Consider the following 18,611-nt stretch of genomic DNA (forward strand, 5'->3'; position numbering starts at 1 on the left):
TGGACTTAAACATCTACAGTAAGAGAGAATAAAACCTCACCAATTTATAGTTGAACATCTGGACTCTGAAAGCAAAAACAGGAGGATGTAGTGAATTTGTTAGGGACTATTTTCGGTGGCGGATGAATCCATATTTAAGGCTCCATTGGGTGTTTCCTGCAGCAGAATGATGTGTGATTTAGTCAAAGTCTCACAAAAAAAGAAAAAATCAAGTAAAAGAAAATAAATAATTAAAAAAAGAAAAAATCAATTAAAAAAATTATAATAATAAAAGAAAAAAAGAGCAAAATAAAATAAATAAGAAAAGAAAAACTCAAGAAAAAGAAATAAGAAAATAAAATAAAAAATCAAGTAAAAGAAAATAAATAATAAAAGAAAAGTAAATAATAAAAGAGAAAAAAAATAAATAAAAGAATAGAAAAAATAAAAATAAAAAATAAATAAAAGAAAAAAACAAATTAAGGAAAATAATAAAAAAATCAAGTAAAATAAAATAAATAATAAAAGAAAAAGAAGAAAATAAAATAATAATAGGAGAAAAAATAAATAAAAGAATAGAAAAATAAAAAATAAATAAAAGAAAAAAAAGAGCAAATTAAAAAAAATAAAAGAAAAAAAACAAGTTAAAGAAAATAATAAAAGGAAAGAAAAAATCAAGTAAAATAAAATAAATAATAAACGAAAAGAAAAAAATAAAAGAAAGTAAAATTAAATTAATAAAAGAAAAATAAAGAAAAGAAAAAAAATAATATAATATAAATAAAATAAAACAAAATAAACAAAATAAGGAGAGGTGTTATAAACTAATACTTTACCTGACATATTTTCAGTCAGAAACTGCCTCTTTTTGGTTTGTGACTGTTTCTAAGATTATTTACGTGTGTATTTGACTTGCATACATTTAAAAATGATCAAAATAAAAAAAAAATTTAAAAAAAATAAATTAAAAGAATGCAGCTTATCCTTGTTGTGTGCAGAAATTAAATAAACACTCACCTCAAATGTGTCTTTGTTTTGAATAATAAAATCTTTATTGTCAGGATTGGGCTGTAAGGAAACAACAGGAGTTACAGCAGACAGTTAAAGTCATTTTGGTCGGTCGGGTTTCAAACAGGAGAACAACGAGGTTCCTCAAACGCACCATCGTCATCGACTACAACGAGCCGGCTCAACATGTGAAATACTCTCAGGGACTTTATACAGTGTGTCGTATCATCGTGTGTCACATACTCACATGAGCAACAGCAAATACACTCATTATTATATAGTAATCATATCATTAAATCATCATTGTATTATAATTATTATTTTCTGGACTTTCTGGTGAAATGAGCGCTTTTTAAAATTTCCCACGTTTTTAAATGTCTTATTTTCTTCAATGAACATTTTAAAACCCCAAAATACTCAACTTACTATCATATAGAAGAGAAAACATTAAATCCTCATGGGAGGGAGGAAGGACAGAAGGAAGGAAGGAAAGAAGGAACAGTCAAAACAGACGGGGTCAAACGACAGGAAGGTTAAACTGTATTTTAGGCCAAATAATAATTTAAACAACCTTTCATCCCTCAAATGAAAACCTATTTCCTTCCTATCAGCTTCCATCTTAAAGCAGCAGTTTAAACTTTTTTTTTTTTTTTTTTTTGCTGTTGCTAGGTTACAGAAATGAACCCTTAAAAACCACATCCTGCGTGAGGTGGACTGGATGATGTCATGATAAGATCGGCGATAAAAAAAGGACGACACATGTTTTCATCTCCAGCTCAGCAGCTTAACCCTTAAATACTGTTCAGTCCAATTTAACCAGCACTTCTACTTTAATATGACCCTGAGTATAATGGAAGGATGGAAGGGAGGGAGAAGGAAGGAAAGGAGGGAGGGAAGGAAGAAGGGAAGGAAGAAGGAAGGAAAGGAGGGAGGGAAGAAAGGACAGGAGGGAAGGAAGGACAGGAGGGAGGGTGGAAGGAGGGAAGGGAGGAAGGAAGGAAGAAGGAAGGAGGGAGGAAAGAAGGGAGGAAGGAATGAGGGAGGAAAGAAGGAAGGAGGGAGGGAGAAAGGAAAAGAGGAAGGGAAGAAGGAAGGAAAGAAGGACAGAGAAAAAGAAGGAAGAGAGGAAGGTAGGGGGGAAGAAAGAAAGAGAGAAGGAGAGAGGAAGGAAGGAGGGAGGGAGGAAGGCCTTTTACCGACTTCCCCATTTGTTTCAGTGCAGTTCTTTAAAGGTCCCTTCGCTCCCTTCTTCCATATTTAAATATATAAAATCTTCTCCTGGATCATAAAATAGTAGAATAAACTCTGAAAGCTTCATTTAGACTTAATCAAACTTTTATTAATGACTGATGGGGGATTTATTTATGAATGTGAACAGTATGTAAAGGGTTAAGAGCATCGAATAAAATGACTGAGGGCTCTGATTTTGGGCTCCGACTATGTAGGAGGAAGAGGAGGAGGAGGAGGAGGAGGAAGGTTAGTATACACTTTTATAATCTACTGAGAGGTTAAAACTCGCAGGAAGTTTAAAAAAAATAAAAGAAACTCAAGGCTAGTGTATCTTCAGTCAAGAGGAAGAGGAAGAGGAGGAGGAGGAGGAAGAGGAGGAGGAGGAGGAGGAGGAGGAGGAGGAGGAAGAGGAGTTCAGCAGCCGGTCTGATAAACATCCTTTTAATTTATTTTATTTCCATCTTTAATTCGGTGACTTATGCTTCATGTCTCAGTGAAGTCAGAGAGCCGTTAAAACACCGTATGAAGCAGCACAGACGCTCATCTGTGAGGTCAGAGGTCAAAAGGCAGCGAGGAGCTTTTTTTAATCTCTCTCTTTTTTCTCTCTCTTTTCTCTCTCTTTTTTCTCTCTCTCTCCAAATTTGCAACATGTGAGCAGCGATATGCAGCATGAGATGATTCCCTCCGTCTCATTTTGACACAAATCTACAAAAAAAATAATTAAAACACACAGGGGAGAATCATGTGATGAACGCCTACATTACCCCCCCCCCCCCCCCCTCCTCCTCCTCCTCCCTCCTTTCCTCCACTGTAAGGAGAACAGAGCAGTCACAGCTTCATCATCTTACAACAACAACAAAAAGACATTATGGCGACAAATTAGAGGCATGTTGAGTTTAAAGCACCAAGAAAAAAATAACAGCAACATCGTCCGAATGCCGACTGCAGAGGGGGGGGGGAGAAAAAAAAACAAAAAGAAGAAGATGCAGGCACATAAATAAACCGCCTGAAACTGCATGTGTGTGTCTGTGCATCAGTGAGCCTTCGTTTTTTTGGGGGGCCGAGACGAACGTGATTTAAACCACGGCTCTCTGAAGAGCTTCATGTTTGTGGTTACGTCCCATCCTGAAGTCTCTCTTTCTCTTTTTCTCTTTATTCTTAATAAAAACCTACTTTTTGTTTTTGTGTATTCCGTCTCTCAGAAGCGTGAGCCGGGATAATGATGCACCGTCGACGCTGGCCCGTCGCCACCGCCGCCGCCTCCGCCGCCGCCACCACCGGCGGATTTGTCCCGCAGCATGGCCAGAGCCGTGCCGGAGAAATCTCTGAGGATGTCCACCGTCTCCCTCTGCAGGAGCAGCGACTCCTGCACGAACTCCTGCTGGCTCTCCACCAGCAGCTGCACCGACTGCGCCAGCACCTCCAGAGACTGAGACACGGAGGTGAGGAGCATCCGGCTGGCTCGCTGCTGCTGGAGGCTCTGAGACGACAGCTGGGCCACGTTGTCCCTGTGGGAGGAGGAGGCGCCGGCCGGGAGCGGGTCGGACAGGTGGGAGTAGGAGACGGAGGGGCGTTTGGGTGGGAGGAGGGAGGAGGGAGGTGGTGGAATAGGAGGAAGAGGAGGAGGAGGAGGGTGAGAGTTGGAAGCAGAGGAGGATGTGGGAGCAGCAGCAGCAGGAGGAGGAAGGTTGGAAGAAGAGGAAGGTGCAGGTTGGGAGGTGGAGTTTGGAAGAGGAGGTGCAGGAGGAGGTGCAACAGCAGCGTCTGAGGTGGAAGCCCCAGTAGAGGAGGAGGAGGAGGAGGTGGGGGAGGGTCCGGGTGGAGGTTTAGCAGAGGAGGTTTGGTTCTGGGTCTGGCTGCTGGTGCCGCTGCTGTTGTTGTTTCGGGAGTAGGTGTAGACCGGTTTGACCCTCAGCAGAGCGTCGTCAGGCAGCGGGTCCAAGGAGGTGGAGGAGGGCGGGGGGCCGGGGGAGTGGTAGGAGGAGAACATGGAGTCGTTCTCGTCGTAGTCACCGCCGAGTTCTGGAGGACGACACAGAAACACGGACATCGTCATTTCACCTCATCTAGCACACTAAACTCATGTTCCAGGCTATTTTCATCGTATTTTATTATTTCTTTTTATCACTATTTTAATGAGTTTGTATCTTTTATTCTTTGTCTTGCTTTATTATTTTATCTACTCATTAGTTACCAAGTACATTTCTACTTTATTTCCTGTGTTGTTTTTGTTTTTCAATCAAACTGTAAAGCACTTTGAATTGCATTAGATTGGTTTGAAAGTTTGATTGATCGATAGCTGTGATGCTAATTCCGCCAATGTTAAATCCCATTGACTTATGCTAACAACATTAGCATAAATAAGAACCCTTCTAAACTGTTTGGCAGAGAGAAGCAGACGGAGGACAAATCATTTTCCAGGACAACTCAAGTTTTTCCCACAACGTTTTACTTTTCCTCTCATGTGTTTTCCATGACCTGGAAAATTGGTCCATCATTTTCCAGGTTTTCCAGGACGCATTGGGAACCCCGAAATTGTCTCATTTTATTGTTTTGTTTATTTGTTGCTGTCGTTTTATTGTGTTGTATTTTTTATTTTTCTCTGTAAAAACACGCTGAGCTACATCACTGCTCTATATATAAAGCATGAGGCGCCCTCCTGAACCTGTGAACCAATCAACCTGTCAATCACGACGTAGCCACGCCCTAATGCATACCCTGCTTTATCGTCACATATAAAATCAGGGAGGCCAAAATGTCCCAAATGAACATCATACTGCATTGAAGAAGGCTTTAAACTAGCGATTGAGACCATAAACACATTTTGAAAACGTTTACTGAGGTTAGAAATCAAGTGAGAAGTTGGTGAATTCTCCATTGACTTGTATAGAGACGGAAGTCCTTTTGACACCAAAACGGTCGCCCCCTAGTGGCCTTTTGATAGAATGCAGTTTTAAGTTACTTTCGCGTGGGCCTCATTTCAGAGGACCGGAACTCCCCGCCTGTATCCATTCGTTAACCATCGATCCATCACTTAATCCTCACAGCGTTTTGAAATCTTATAAAAAGCTGCTTCCTGTTTTTAAATATATCATATATATTTAGATCAGGTGTCCAAACTAGTCCATAAAGGCTCATAATGTTCCTGCAGCAAAAACACACGATTCGACCAATTAGCAACAGTCTGAAGACCGAGAGCCCAAATTAAACTCCCTTCCTGGACTAGTTTGGACCCCTCTGGAACCAGTTACAGTCAGACAGGCTTGTTTGTGTGAATCTACGATCTTACCTCCGTCGTCTGCCACGTCTAAGTCAAAGTCAGAGGACGAATGGAAAGGATCGCCTGCAAAAACACGGCAACGTCACATCACCATCATCACCATGGCGACTCAGCAGCAGTTGGAAATTATTATACCTCAAAAATTTGAAGTATTTTATTGAGAGTGGAGGAAATATAGTGAAGAAGAAGAAGAAGAAGAAGAAGAAGAAGAAGAAGAAGAAGAAGAAGAAGAAGAAGAAGAAGAAGAAGAAGAAGAAGAAGAAGAAGAAGAAGAAGAAGAAGAAGAAGAAGAAGAAGAAGAAGAAGAAGAAGAAGAAGAAGAAGAAGAAGAAGAAGAAATTGAACATGCATAAAATCAAACTGCTGTCGTTGACCAAGCCACTGTGAGCGAGATGTGTTTATCCTCCTCTATCCTCCTCTATCATCCCTCCATCATTTATGTCAATCATTGGCATTTACTGGGTCAAACCAGGGGGGTCAAACATGAGACCCGCGGGCCACTACCGGCCCGCTGAGGGGAGCCCACTTTCCTTCCTGTGTTCTTTTCCTCCCTTCCATCTGTCCTTCCTTCCTTTCTTTTATCCTGTTTTCCATCTGTCCTTCCTCCCTTTCTTCCGTCTGTCCTTCCTTCCTCCCATCTGTCCTTCCTCCCTACCTTCTTTCGTTCCTTCTATCCTTCCTTCCATCTGTCCTTCCTTCCTTCCTACCTAACTGTCTGTCCTTCCTACCTTCTGTTCCTCCTTCCTTCCTCCCTCCCTTTCTTCCATCTGTCCTTCCTCCTTTTCTACCTTCCTTTTATCGGTCCTTCCTCCCTTTCTTCCTTCTGTCCATCCTTCCATCTGTCCTTCCTCCCTACCTTCCTTACTCTCTTTCTTCCGTCTGTCCTTCCTCCCTTTCTTCATTCTGCTCTTCCTTCCTTCCTTCCTTCCCTCCATCTTTTTAATGATCCGGCCCACATGAATGAAAATGAGTTTGACCCTCCTGGTTCCGGGTTTTAAACCCTGTCTCCCCTTTGATATAGAGCTGAGCAGTGATTCTTCTCCTTTTGGGGGGAAAACAGGAGGCTTTGTGATAGTGTTGCTATAGCAACCGAGGTCAGATATGTGTTTGCCTGTTTTATAAAAGGTAACTATAGTCAAGAGGTTTGATATAGTGTTGGATGGAGGACGATGGAGTGTTTTATCTGTGGACCATGACTCAACCTGTGGCATCAGAATATATAACGTTTACTAATTATTCAGTCACTAAATAAACCTTTTCAACACAAGACATCCTGGACTCCTGGCTACTCTCTCTATTGACGTATTGGCTGCATAATTTAAAAAAAATCTTTATATTATTTGTTGGTTGTTTTATATTAAAAGGTTGTGACCAATTTAGATCTCATTTTAGTCTCTTTACCCCATTTGCTTTAATAGTTTTATGCTTAATTTTAGTATTTTTTTCTTATTATTTATTACAAAATCTGTATTTTTTTTCATATTTTGCCTTCATAGTCTTAGTTTTATTTCACTCTAGCAGCCACTTTGGTGAGAGAGCAAATATAAAAAGAGGAACTGGTTGTGAATTTTCTGCATGTTTCTGCTGCAGACTCGTTGTGTTTCTTTCTTTCTTTCTTTCTTTCTTTTTATTTTGCTTACCGCTGGGTTCTTTCTCTGGAGAGGAGAGAGGAGAAATGTCCAGAGAGGCTCCTCCAGGTAAAGAGTGGGAGCTGTCCGTCAGGCTGAGGTAGGAGTACGGGGAAGGATTGGAGGGCGGACCTTTACTGCAGAACTTAGAGAAATCTTCATCGTCTAAATCAGGATCACTGTCGCCATCTGAGAGACAATACATGAGAAAGAAAGGAGAATATTACAGCTAATTAACATCCGAACAAATGTGATTCAACATGTTCAACCCTCCTGTTGTTCTCGAGTCAAGGAAGGAAGGGAGGAAGAAGGAAGGGAGGAGGGAAGGAAGGGTGGAAGAAAAGGAAGAAAGGGAAGAAGGAGGGGAGGAAGGAAGGATGGAAAGGAGGAAGAAGGAAGGAAAGGAGGGAGGGAGGAAGAAAGGAGCGAAGGAAGGAGGAAAGTAAGGAAGGAAGGGAGGGAGGAAGGATGGAAAGGAGGAAGAAAGAAAAGGAGGTTGGAAGGAAGGGAGGAAAGGAAAGGAAAGAAGGAAGGGAGGAAGGAAGGATGGAAAGGATGAAGAAGGAAGGAAAGGAGGCAGGGAGGAAGTAAGGAGGGAAGGAAGGAGGAAAGGAACGAAGGAAGGGAGGGAGGAAGGATGGAAAGGAGGAAGGAAGGCAGGAAGGGAGGGTGGAAGGAAGGGAGGAAAGGAAAGGAAAGAAGGAAGGGAGGAAGGAAGGATGGAAAGGAAAGAAGGAAGGAAGGGAGGAAGGAAAGAAGGAAGGGAGGGTGGAAGGAAGAGAGGAAAGAAGGAAGGGAGGAAGAAAGGATGGAAAGGAGGAAGAAGGAAGGAAAGGAGGGAGTAAGGAAGGAGGGAAGGAAGGAAGGAAGGGAGGAAGAAGGAAGGAAGGGAGGGAGGAAGGAAGGATGGAAGGAAAGGAGGGTGGAAGGAAAGGAGGGTGGAAGGAAAGGAGGAAGGAAGGAAGGAAAGGAGGGTGGAAGGAAGGGAGGAAAGGAAAGAAGGAAGGACAGAGGAAAGAAGGAAGGAAGGAAGGTAGGACTGAGGGAGGAGAGGAAGGGAGGAAGGAAGGAAAGAAGGACAGAGGAAAGAAAGAAGGGAGGAAGGGAAAGGGAAGGGAAAGAAAGAGAGAAGGAGGGAGGGAGGAAGGACACACGGAAGGAAGAAAGGAAGGAAGGAAGGAAGGAAGGAAGGAACAGTCAAAACAGACGGGGTCAATTTGACTCGGGAGGACGACTCAAAGGTTAAATTGTGGTTACTTTAACCTTTAACTCCTCTACTCTCTACTTTAAACTTCTTATCTTCTCTCCTTCTCTCCTCCTCTTCCTCACCTCCTCTTGGACTCATCATCAGTATCTTATGGACCATCCTCTCAACGGGTCCCATGTTCTTCTTCCTCACGTTGCTGCCGTTCGGACCTCGCAGCGCTGCAACGCGTCGCTTCCCGTCACATTTGAGGTCCGCCCATTTCTTCATTATCTGACGAACCTGAGAGGAAATTAAAAACAATCATTATATTAATGAACAGAAGAATAATTACAAGCTATTTAGATCATCAGCAGCTTCTCATGTATGAAAATGTGAAGGAGGAAAGGAAGGAAGGAAGGGAGGGAGGAAGAATGGAAAGGAGGAAGGAAGGAAGGGAGGGTGGAAGGAAGGGATGAAAAGAAAGAAGGAAGGGAGGAAGCAAGGATGGAAGGGAGGAAGAAGGAAGGAAAGGAGGGAGGAAGGAAGGAGGGGAAGGAAGGAGAAAGGAGGGAGGAAGAAGGAAGGAAGGAAGGATGGAAGGAAGGGAGGAAAGGAAAGAAGGAAGGATGGAAAGGAGGAAGAAGGAAGGAAAGGAGGGAGGAAGGAAGGAGGGAAGGAAGGAGGAAAGGAAGGACGGAAGGAAGGGAGGAAGAAGGGAGGAAGAAGGAAGGAAGGAAGGATGGAAAGGAGGAAGAAGGTAGGAAAGGAGGGGCGGAAGGAAGGAAAGGAGAGTGGAAGGAAGGGAGGAAAGGAATGAAGGAAGGACAGATGAAAGAAGGAAGGAAGGAAGGAAGGTTTAAAATGCTGCGGACCTCGGTAGTGAAACTGCAGAAATTTAAATGTACGTAGTCACAGATTGTTTGTCTTGACATCAAACCAAACATCGGACCACAGTCACAAACCTCTCGGTGGTTTTCTCCCAGACCGTTGATCTGATCCGTGATTTCTGCCCACGTCTGTTTCTTGGTCTCAGCCGACACGCCTTGGTTAAACTTCCCTGCAGGAAGGAAAGAAGATAAGTTGATTGGTTGGTTTATGTAAAATAATCAGAAAATAATGATAATAAAGTCAAAGTTAAAGTCAAAGTCGGCTTTATTGTCAATTTCTTCACGTTAAGGCATACAAAGGAATGGAGAAGACGTTTCTCACTATCCCACGGTGGAACAGATAAAGTGCACAGGCACAACAGATAAGACAGATGTTTCTTAACACTAAAGAGTAATCATTGAAATGCACAACAGATAAGACATTTACTAATAATAATATAAAAATAAAAATAAAAAACATAGAATGGATAGGCAGTAAGATAAAATAAGATTTTGGAGTCTACTTGTTTTATATGTAGGAAGTAGAAGCATACGTTTCTGTATAGTTAAGTTGTGGCAGTGCAAAAAGGCAGAAATGGCAGTGCAAAGTTCTCTAAGATGTATTTTTTAACAGATACAGTGCAAAAAGAACACTCATTAAATAGCAGCAATTTCAGTCTGTGGGGGGGGTTGGCTTTCTGACAGCCTGGAGGATATGGCTGGAGGGAGGGAGGGGAGAGTTTAGGTTTCTGACAGCCTGGTGTATGAAACTGTTTCTGAGTCTTTTGGGTGCGGCTACGGAGGCTCCTATACCTCCTTCCAGAGGGTAGGAGGCTCCTATACCTCCTTCCAGAGGGTAGGAGGCTCCTATACCTCCTTCCAGAGGGTAGGAGGCTCCTATACCTCCTTCCAGAGGGTAGGAGGCTCCTATACCTCCTTCCAGAGGGTAGGAGGCTCCTATACCTCCTTCCAGAGGGTAGGAGGCTCCTATACCTCCTTCCAGAGGGTAGGAGGCTCCTATACCTCCTTCCAGAGGGTAGGAGGGTGAACAGACTGTGTGCAGGGTGGCTGGTGTCGTACACAATAGAGGTAGCTTCACGGATGAGGCGGGTGGCGTATGTTTCTTGTAAGGAGGCGAGTGGGGCACCAATGATCTTACCAGCTGTATTCACTATGCGTTGCAGTATCATGCAATAATGATAAATAACATAAACTCAACAATTATAATTACACTCAGATCAAATGTAATGCTTTAACTTCTACATTTTCAGATATTTTAAGACTTTTTTAGACCTTAAATATAAAAAAACTAAATTTAAGACATTTTAAGACTTTTTAAGGACATGCAGAGAAGTGATTGGGTTACATTGCAGGTTTCTGCAGCTTTTTACTGAACTTACACTGATGCATCAACAACCTGAAATAACCTGCAAGACTTTCTGAAGCTAATTTTCAATATCATCTCATCTTATTTCCAGCTGCTCTTATTTTTAGCCGGCTCACTTTACTGTATGTTGTAAAAAAGCAGATTTAATACAAGTTGAAACTGAACTAAAACTGAAACTGCCTCCGGCTTTGTCTCCATGGTAACAGCAGCAGAGGCTCATGGGTATTGTAGTATTTAAACCAATCCGCGCCGCTCCTAATGGATCGACAAAATAACGATGACTCAGCGACAGAGATGAATTACTTTAAACTGGTTGTCTGTGAGATGGTTGCATCATGCAGGAGAGTCCCGAGCTTTTATATGAAGCAACGCTGAAAAGTCAGACATGGGAACATGGGAGAATTTGGGAGGAATAAAACACTGATTTACGTAACCAGCTACCTCTCCTGATTTATAACTCTAATTTTAAAAATCTGAGTCTGATCCTAGTTCAGGTGATAAAACAGCAATTAGCTCCTTTTTTCCTCAAAGATGGACGATAATAAGCTTGATAGAGTGGAACAGGTTTTTAGCAAAGAGGCACATTAAAAAAGCCAAAACACACACACACACACACACACACACACACACACACACACACACACACACACACACACACACACACACACACACACACACACACACACACACACACAGTGAATTGGCATTAAAGTGTGATCTGCATCTGGATGTGTTATCTGACTTAATGCAGCTGTAAATGCGTTCAGAACTCACTGTGATGTGAACTCCATCAGATCTCAGTCTGGTGTAAATGTAATCTGTACAGTTTGACCACATTCATATAAAATAAATATAATAAAATCAGCCCAGTAAGTTGAAAGGTCACCTAGACCCGCCTCTTCCTGCCAGCTGAGGCTGTTCTCACACTAGATGATCCGTACTGTACCGGAGCACGTTTGACCCCTAAAGTCCGTTTTTTTTAACTAGTGTGATCGCTCTGTACTATCAATACCGTGATATGAGACTAGATATCGTCTTAGATTTTGGATATCGTATTTATCACGATATGTCATCAGAGTCGTCTTTTCCTGGTTTTAAAGCTGCATTAAAGTAAAATATTGAATTTTCTGAACTAACCAGACTGTTTCTGTTATTTACTTTTTACCCACTTTTTCATTATATCCACATTACTGATGATTATTTATCAAACATTTCATAGTGTAAATCTTTTGTGAAAGCATCGATATTGGAGGTATTTGGTCTAAAATATCATGATATTTGATTTTGTCCGTATTGCCCAGCCCTACTGCAAGGGCTGTGATTAGTCCTACATCATCTCTTCTTCACGATTGGCCCTTAAGGAACATCACACCCCCTAGTGTTTCGGCGGCATGCAGAACTTCTAAAAGTTCATGATGACGTAGGGCTGGGGGCAATAAATCGATATCGTGATATGAGACTATCGATCGCCTTAGAATTTGGATGTGGTAATATCGTGATATATAAGTTTAGTCTTTTTCTTGTTTTAATGGCTGCATTACAGTAATATGATGTAATTTTCTGAACTTCTCAGACTGTTGTAGCTGTTCTTTTATTTGCTTTTTCCCAAATTACTGATGATTATTTATCAAAATTTCATTGTGTAAATATTTGCGAAAGCACCAATATTGTTGCGATATCGAGGTATTTTGTCGAAAATATCAAGTTGATGGAGTATTATAAACCTTTGCTTAAGACAAGCCCCAATAAAAGCTCCAGAAGCAACAATGGTTAGAAGTCTTCCTTCTCCTTCTGTTTGAGCATGTTTGTAGAAAAGTCTGCCGGCTAATTTGCATATTGATATGTGATCACGATGTGGGCACGACTCAGAAAACAAGATCACATTTTAATACGAGGTGTAAAGCGTGTAGCAGCAGCAGCGCAAGTCAGAGAAAAAGTGCTCTAACGAGAGAAAAGTAGACAGCGAAAATAGAACTTTTTATCAAGAATGGACACTCTGACCCTGCGTCTAAACAGGAAGCGTAGCGTTAGCAGCATGTTTAGAAGATCCACAGTGAGTGTCTATACAGGGAGGCGTTCAGGTACACGGTTATGTGTAGGTCACCCACGTTTCGGAAATGCTGAGAGCCCAAAACACAATGGCTGTGTTCGAAACCGCATACTTTGCTACTACTCATACTAACTCTGACGTCATTTGAAGTATGTTGTGTGTTTCAACTGCGTAGTATGCGATTTAGAGTATGTTAGAAGTTCCCGGATGGTTTACTAGATTCAGCAGAAATGCGGAGTATGCATCAAGAGCTGACTACTCACACTCACATTACCCAAGATGCAACGTAACTTCTGAAAAAACAAAACAAAATACAAACGTCACAGATCACCACCTCGGTGGTTTCAAGTTAACTACAGCGAGGGTATGTTTGCTTCCTGTTTTCAAAATAAAAGCACAAATTCTATCGTTATGGTTTTCTTAATAATAAAAGGTAACAGGTGTTATATTTTCTGAAAATGACCGGAAGTGCGTTACTCGCTACGGCTAACTCCGAATTTGCAGGAACAAAACTTTAAACAGATGTTATTTGGACAGATTAGGGTCACATTGTGGATTTAAAGGGCTACTTTACTTTCCCGCCTAAAAAGGTAAGAAATGTGGATAAAGTGGTATATTTATAGAGTTAGAGCTAAAATGAAATCAGCTTCAGCCTGCTGATTTCAGCTCGGGTAGGAACGAAATGCATTGTGGGTTATCGTGTAGTTTATGTAGTATAGAAGTATGTAGTATGTGGTTTCGAACACAGCCAGGCAGTAAATGGAGCCACAGAGTTGCTGCTACTCACTGAGGATGATGTATCTGTTCCTCTTCACCGCCTCCAGCAGCAGTTTCACCTCAGTGAAGGAGAACCTGGGTTTGGCTCTCAGTGCTCCTTTAACTCCTCCCACCCTGAACTCTTCATCGTCGTCACGCCACGAGGCCGACATGGCTCCGCCTCCTCCTCCTCTGCCTCCTACAGTCCCCCTCTTCTTCCTCTTCCTCTTCTTCTTCCACTACAGCTCAGTTTGGCACCCAGTCTGATTTCACCGCCCTCCCTTGTGGTCGGTCTGGTCCTGATCCACCTGCCAGGCTGGACTCAAGACGCCCGTCTAACTGAGCAGGGCCTAGAAAAAAAAGAGAGAAAAGAGAGAAAAGATGCCAAATGTAAGTTTTATGATTACTGGTGGCATACACAGCTCCATCCAAGCAAAGATAGTGTAAATATTTAAGAAATAATAACAGTGGTTTCTGCTCTGGATGGAAGAAAAAACTTTATCTGAACACAAAAATCTAAATCTAACTTTTTTTTTCTTAACCCTCCTGTTGTTGTCGAGTCAAGGAAGGAAGGGAGGAAGGGAAGAAAGGAGGAAGGAATGTAGCAAGAAAGGAAGGAAGGAGGGAGGGAGGAAGGAATGTAGGAAGGAAGGAAGGAAGGGAGGAAGAAGGAAGGAAAGGAGGGAGGAAGGAGGGAAGGAAGGAAGGAAGAAAGGGAGGAAGAAGGAAGGAAAGGAGGGAGGGAGAAAAGAGGGAAGGAAGGAAGGAAAGGAAGGAGGGAAGGAAGGAAGGGAGGAGGGAGGGAGGAAAGAAGGACAGAAGGAAGGGAGGAAGGAAAGGAAGGAAGGTACGAAGGAAGGAAGGAAGAAGGAAGGGAGGAAGGGAAGAAGGAAGGAAGGAAAGGAGGGAGGGAGGAAGGAAGGAAGGCAGGAAGGAAGGAAGGGAAGAAAGAGAGAAGGAAGGAAGGAAAGGAGGGAGGGAAGGAAGGGAAGGAAGGAATTATGAGTAACATAATTATGAGTCAGAATATGAACAGCATGTAAAGGGTTAAATAACTCCTTATATATTGAGTATTATAAATGACTAAAGAGAAAAAAGAGCTTGATTCATTTCTATTATTAATACGTCCACTTATAATCCATTAGCAGCAGACCTTTAGGAGCAGAGCAGCTACAGTTTAAGGACTTCAGGAGTTGTCTACATTTATGTCTGTCTAATAATTATTAAAAAAAAACTGCACTTAAAGTCTTCCTCCATTCATATTTCCCTTCAGGCAGCTTTTCTTTACATTTTCTGAGCCAGCCAACTTTATATGTGCTAAATGGAAAGTGTCTGAAAATAGAAGTGACTTATGAAACTTTTTTTAGTGCTATAAATGACACTTTTCTTTAGTTTTATAAAGAGTTTTCTAGGAGTTAGACCCTTGAATTGTGTCTACAGAGCTTCAAACAGATGTTTCAATGGTTAATTTAAACCCTACAGTACAGAGGCTCATTTGACTCAATAGAAGTTGATAATAATTTGTTTCCATTTGCACAACACAGTAAAGAAAAGTGTAAAATAATCATAAAGCAAAAGAGAAGTTAAGGATGTATATTAGTGCAGTTCAGTTTGGGACTGAAGCTGCTTTCAAACATTTAGTGTCTTTAGCTCGTGTCGCTACGCTGCCCTCGTCTGGTTAGACCTGCAAATGTGAAATAAACCTTTACGCCCAAGGGTGAGGTAAGGTTTGGTTTTACTGTAATTGCATGTTTATCTATATTAAATGACCAAAATATTTTTCATTAATTTACTTTTTAAAGGGTAAAGATTGGTGACAATATGTCAAACTAGTACTCGGGTTGGCAAAAATAATTAAAGTCGCATAAAATGATTTAGGAAAAAAATTAAAATGTATGTATTTATTTGTAGGAGTGCTGAGATTAAATTAAGGGAAGCTTAAGCACCGTTAAAAAGGGTCTAAAATCGCCACTGATATATATTAGTATATAGCATAATTTATATATAACATAGTATATATTATAGTATAAATATATAAAAAGGAATAGTATATATAAAATAGTAATATATAAAATAGTATATATATTATAGTATAAATATATAAAATAGAATAGTATATATTACAATATATATATATATATATATATATATAAAAAGTATACATTATAGTACATATATAATCGTACATATATAAAATAGTGTATTATAGTAAATATATAAAATAGTGTATTATAGTAAATATATAAAATAGTGTATTATAGTAAATATATAAAATAGTACATTATAGTAAATATATAAAATAGTATATTATAGTAAATATATAAAATAGTAGTATAGTATTATAGTATAATAGTATATTATAGTATATATATGAAATAGGTAGTATAGTATTATAGTATATTATAGTATATATATAAAATAGTAGTTATAGTATTATAGTATAATAGTATATTATAGTAAATATATAAAATAGTAGTATAGTATAATAGTATATTATAGTATATATATAAAATAGTATTATAGTATAATAGTATATTATAGTATATATATAAAATAGTATTATAGTATAATAGTATATTATAGTATATATATAAAATAGTATTATAGTATAATAGTATATTATAGTATATATATAAAATAGTATTATAGTATAATAGTATATTATAGTACATATATAAAATAGTAGTATAGTATAATAGTATATTATAGTATATATATAAAATAGTATTATAGTATAATAGTATATTATAGTACATATATAAAATAGTAGTGTAGTATAATAGTATATTATAGTATATATATAAAATAGTATATTATGGTAAATATATAAAATAGTAGTATAGTATTATAGTATAATAGTATATTATAGTATATATATTTAATAGTATTACAGTAGTATAGTGTATAACATTAACTCTTATTGTTAACTTCTCTACTGATTAAATAAACATAGCGGTGATCACGTGGTCCGTGGGAGCCAATCAGCGCGAGTCTTCCTCAGCCTTTGTTGAGCTGCTGACAGGGAGCAGCAGACTCCGCCATCTCTGTCCACTGCGTGCTGCTCGAAAACCACGAAACGTGACCTGCTACGAACTCTGGAGCAGATACGAGGATATATCGTGGATGTAAAAAGCTCGTTTACAAAGCTAGAGAGTGTGTAAGGGTTGTATTATCTGTGTGTGTCTAATGTTTGCATCGATTGGCCGAGTAAATGTTTAGAGGACGAAATGTCTGCAAGCACCGGTGTTACGCTTTTTTTCGTACCCCTAGCTACTCAACGCCTTTCATTTGCGTGCATTTCCGTGCAGTTACCTTAAAATTAACCGCGATTAAGTATAATGTAAAAAAAAAAAAAAAGCAAAGTATGTTAAGAAAAAAAATCATTACCAGGATAAAATGGCGATCCTCTTCTCTCTCTTCCTCTCTCTCTCTCCTCTTCTTCTTCTCCTCCGTGCTCGCTTCTCCCGAAACTTCGGAGTGACGAGACACGAACTGCGCAGACTCCAACGATTTTTTTTCTCTCTCTTGAACGCGCAACATTTTCTGCCCCCCAGCTGCCCCACGTGCATCGTGCACCAATCACGCCCATTTTGCACTTAAAAAACACCCAAAAAAATCCCCTCACACACACAAACCTCACGAATTTATGCACAACTTAACTCATATTCTGGTCATTTCTTAAGCAAAAAACCTCATCAGAGTTGCTTAAAACACCCCCAAAAAGCCACATGCATGCACCCCCCCCTCTTTCACATTAATTAATCCTGCAATGCACGCCATGTTTTTGTGCATTTTTTGTTTATTCATAACATTAATAACAAACACAGCTACACATGTTTTCCTATATGCACCATTTAGTCCCTTTTGTCTATGGCTATGCTGCTTAAATCCTTGCTGTGTGAGACAAACATGAAGGCCTATTTAGGTCAGCAAAGGTCAAACACACAATTTAACATCTGGATTTCAGCATTATACTGCACACAGCAATTAATGCCGAGACTTTTCGGTCATTTAAGAGCAATAATGATATATACCTAGAGAGCCGATAGCCTTATAGTTTATAGCTGCTAATGAAACAATGTGAGCCAAAATTTAAAAAACAACAACATAAAATTGGCATTTATGATATAAACAGATATTAAAAAAAAAAAAACCAAATAAGCACAAACATTGCATGTCAAATTCTGCAAATGTTGAGATTCGTAGGATTGTTGAAAGTGTCAGTGAAGAGATAATTTAAGGTCATGTGCCCCTTGAAATGAAGGATTAGGTTCATAAAAAGAAAAAAGAAAAAAAAACACGGTTGTTTCACCACCATTTTATATCAACATGGAGAAGGAAGAAGATGGAGAGGCACGGAAGAGCAGATTCCACGTTTGTCCGCTTGGTGTCACCAGAGATCTTCCTCTGGGGACAAATGCGTGTTTCCTTCTTCTTGTGCAATACCCAGTCAGGCCTGCAGAGGGCGCCATCATGCACGTGTTTCAGGGCTATTTCCAGACTGAGGAAAGGAGAAGGGGGGGGGATGGGGTGGGGTGTTGCACAATGATGTTTACATTAGGAAATAAAGTGGTTGCTGATAGCTTTATATGTTGTTGTTTCTAATTTGTTCAGAAAGTTGTACTCATGTAATCTCCACATATAAAACTACCTCTCTGTCCGGTAGAGAGAGAGAAAAAAAAAAGAAAAAAAGAGAGGCCACTGATCGGCTAAGGATGCACGCCTCGGCCCACGGAGACACGCTCTTCTCTTCGCTGTGGTGTTGTCTTCCACATGCTTCTTTCCTATTGTGATATTTACTTGTTGATTTGCACATTTTGGGGTTTTTGTCTCATTCAGTTTTCTCATTCTCTGCTGCTGCAGTGACCCAGTTTCCCCACTGGGATCATTAAAGCCTTCCTATGATCTAACTCTCTCTCTTTCTTTCTCTATTGAGTGACCGCAGAGGCCACCTTGGGGGGGGGGGGGGGGGGGGGGGGGGGGGGGGGGGGTGTGAAGTGGAAAAGAGACAAAGGCCTTGCTGTTGAAATCCCCACAGAAGTAGTTATAATATCCATATGACACATTTCAGAAGCGTTATGTCACACAGGTATCAGCAGAATTATGAATATTATAAGAATACTATGACGATATAAGAGATCACCTCACTACTGAAACCACGCACTCATTTGTCCCTATAACAACATCATAGCAATATTCAAATAATATTGTATAATAAGCATAAAGTGACGTTTGTAAGGC

At 40.1% G+C, this 18,611-nt stretch overlaps 1 protein-coding gene across 2 annotated transcripts; it reads right to left on the reverse strand.

Moving 5' to 3' along the window:
* Positions 1-2,574: 2,574 nt before the first annotated feature.
* On the reverse strand, positions 2,575-16,806 carry LOC133980008 (uncharacterized). Of its 2 annotated transcripts, XM_062418567.1 has the most exons (7): positions 16,758-16,806; positions 13,402-13,720; positions 9,274-9,368; positions 8,455-8,611; positions 7,138-7,314; positions 5,507-5,560; positions 2,575-4,239 (listed from the first exon to the last, which is right to left on the reverse strand). In XM_062418567.1, exons 2-7 carry the CDS (start codon positions 13,541-13,543, stop codon positions 3,416-3,418), a joined length of 1,449 nt encoding a protein of 482 aa, XP_062274551.1. In that variant the 5' UTR covers positions 13,544-13,720; positions 16,758-16,806; the 3' UTR covers positions 2,575-3,415. The 2 variants fall into 2 exon arrangements, with proteins under 2 accessions (XP_062274551.1, XP_062274552.1); XM_062418568.1 differs by lacking the exon at positions 5,507-5,560.
* Between the last annotated feature and the right edge of the window lie 1,805 nt (positions 16,807-18,611).

Source organism: Scomber scombrus, chromosome 5 (assembly GCF_963691925.1).
Source record: "Scomber scombrus chromosome 5, fScoSco1.1, whole genome shotgun sequence".
Classification (NCBI taxonomy): Eukaryota; Metazoa; Chordata; class Actinopteri; order Scombriformes; family Scombridae; genus Scomber; species Scomber scombrus.

Bases quoted from the DNA above. Each gene is read 5' to 3' on its own strand.
- LOC133980008 (XM_062418567.1), bottom strand. From the start codon at position 13,543: ATGTCGGCCTCGTGGCGTGACGACGATGAAGAGTTCAGGGTGGGAGGA. The intron at 9,369-13,401 runs GTGAGTAGCAGC...TCCTTCCTGCAG, and splicing joins GAACAGATACATCATCCTCA to GGAAGTTTAACCAAGGCGTG. The intron at 7,315-8,454 runs GTGAGGAAGAGG...ATTGTCTCTCAG, and splicing joins GATGATGAGTCCAAGAGGAG to ATGGCGACAGTGATCCTGAT.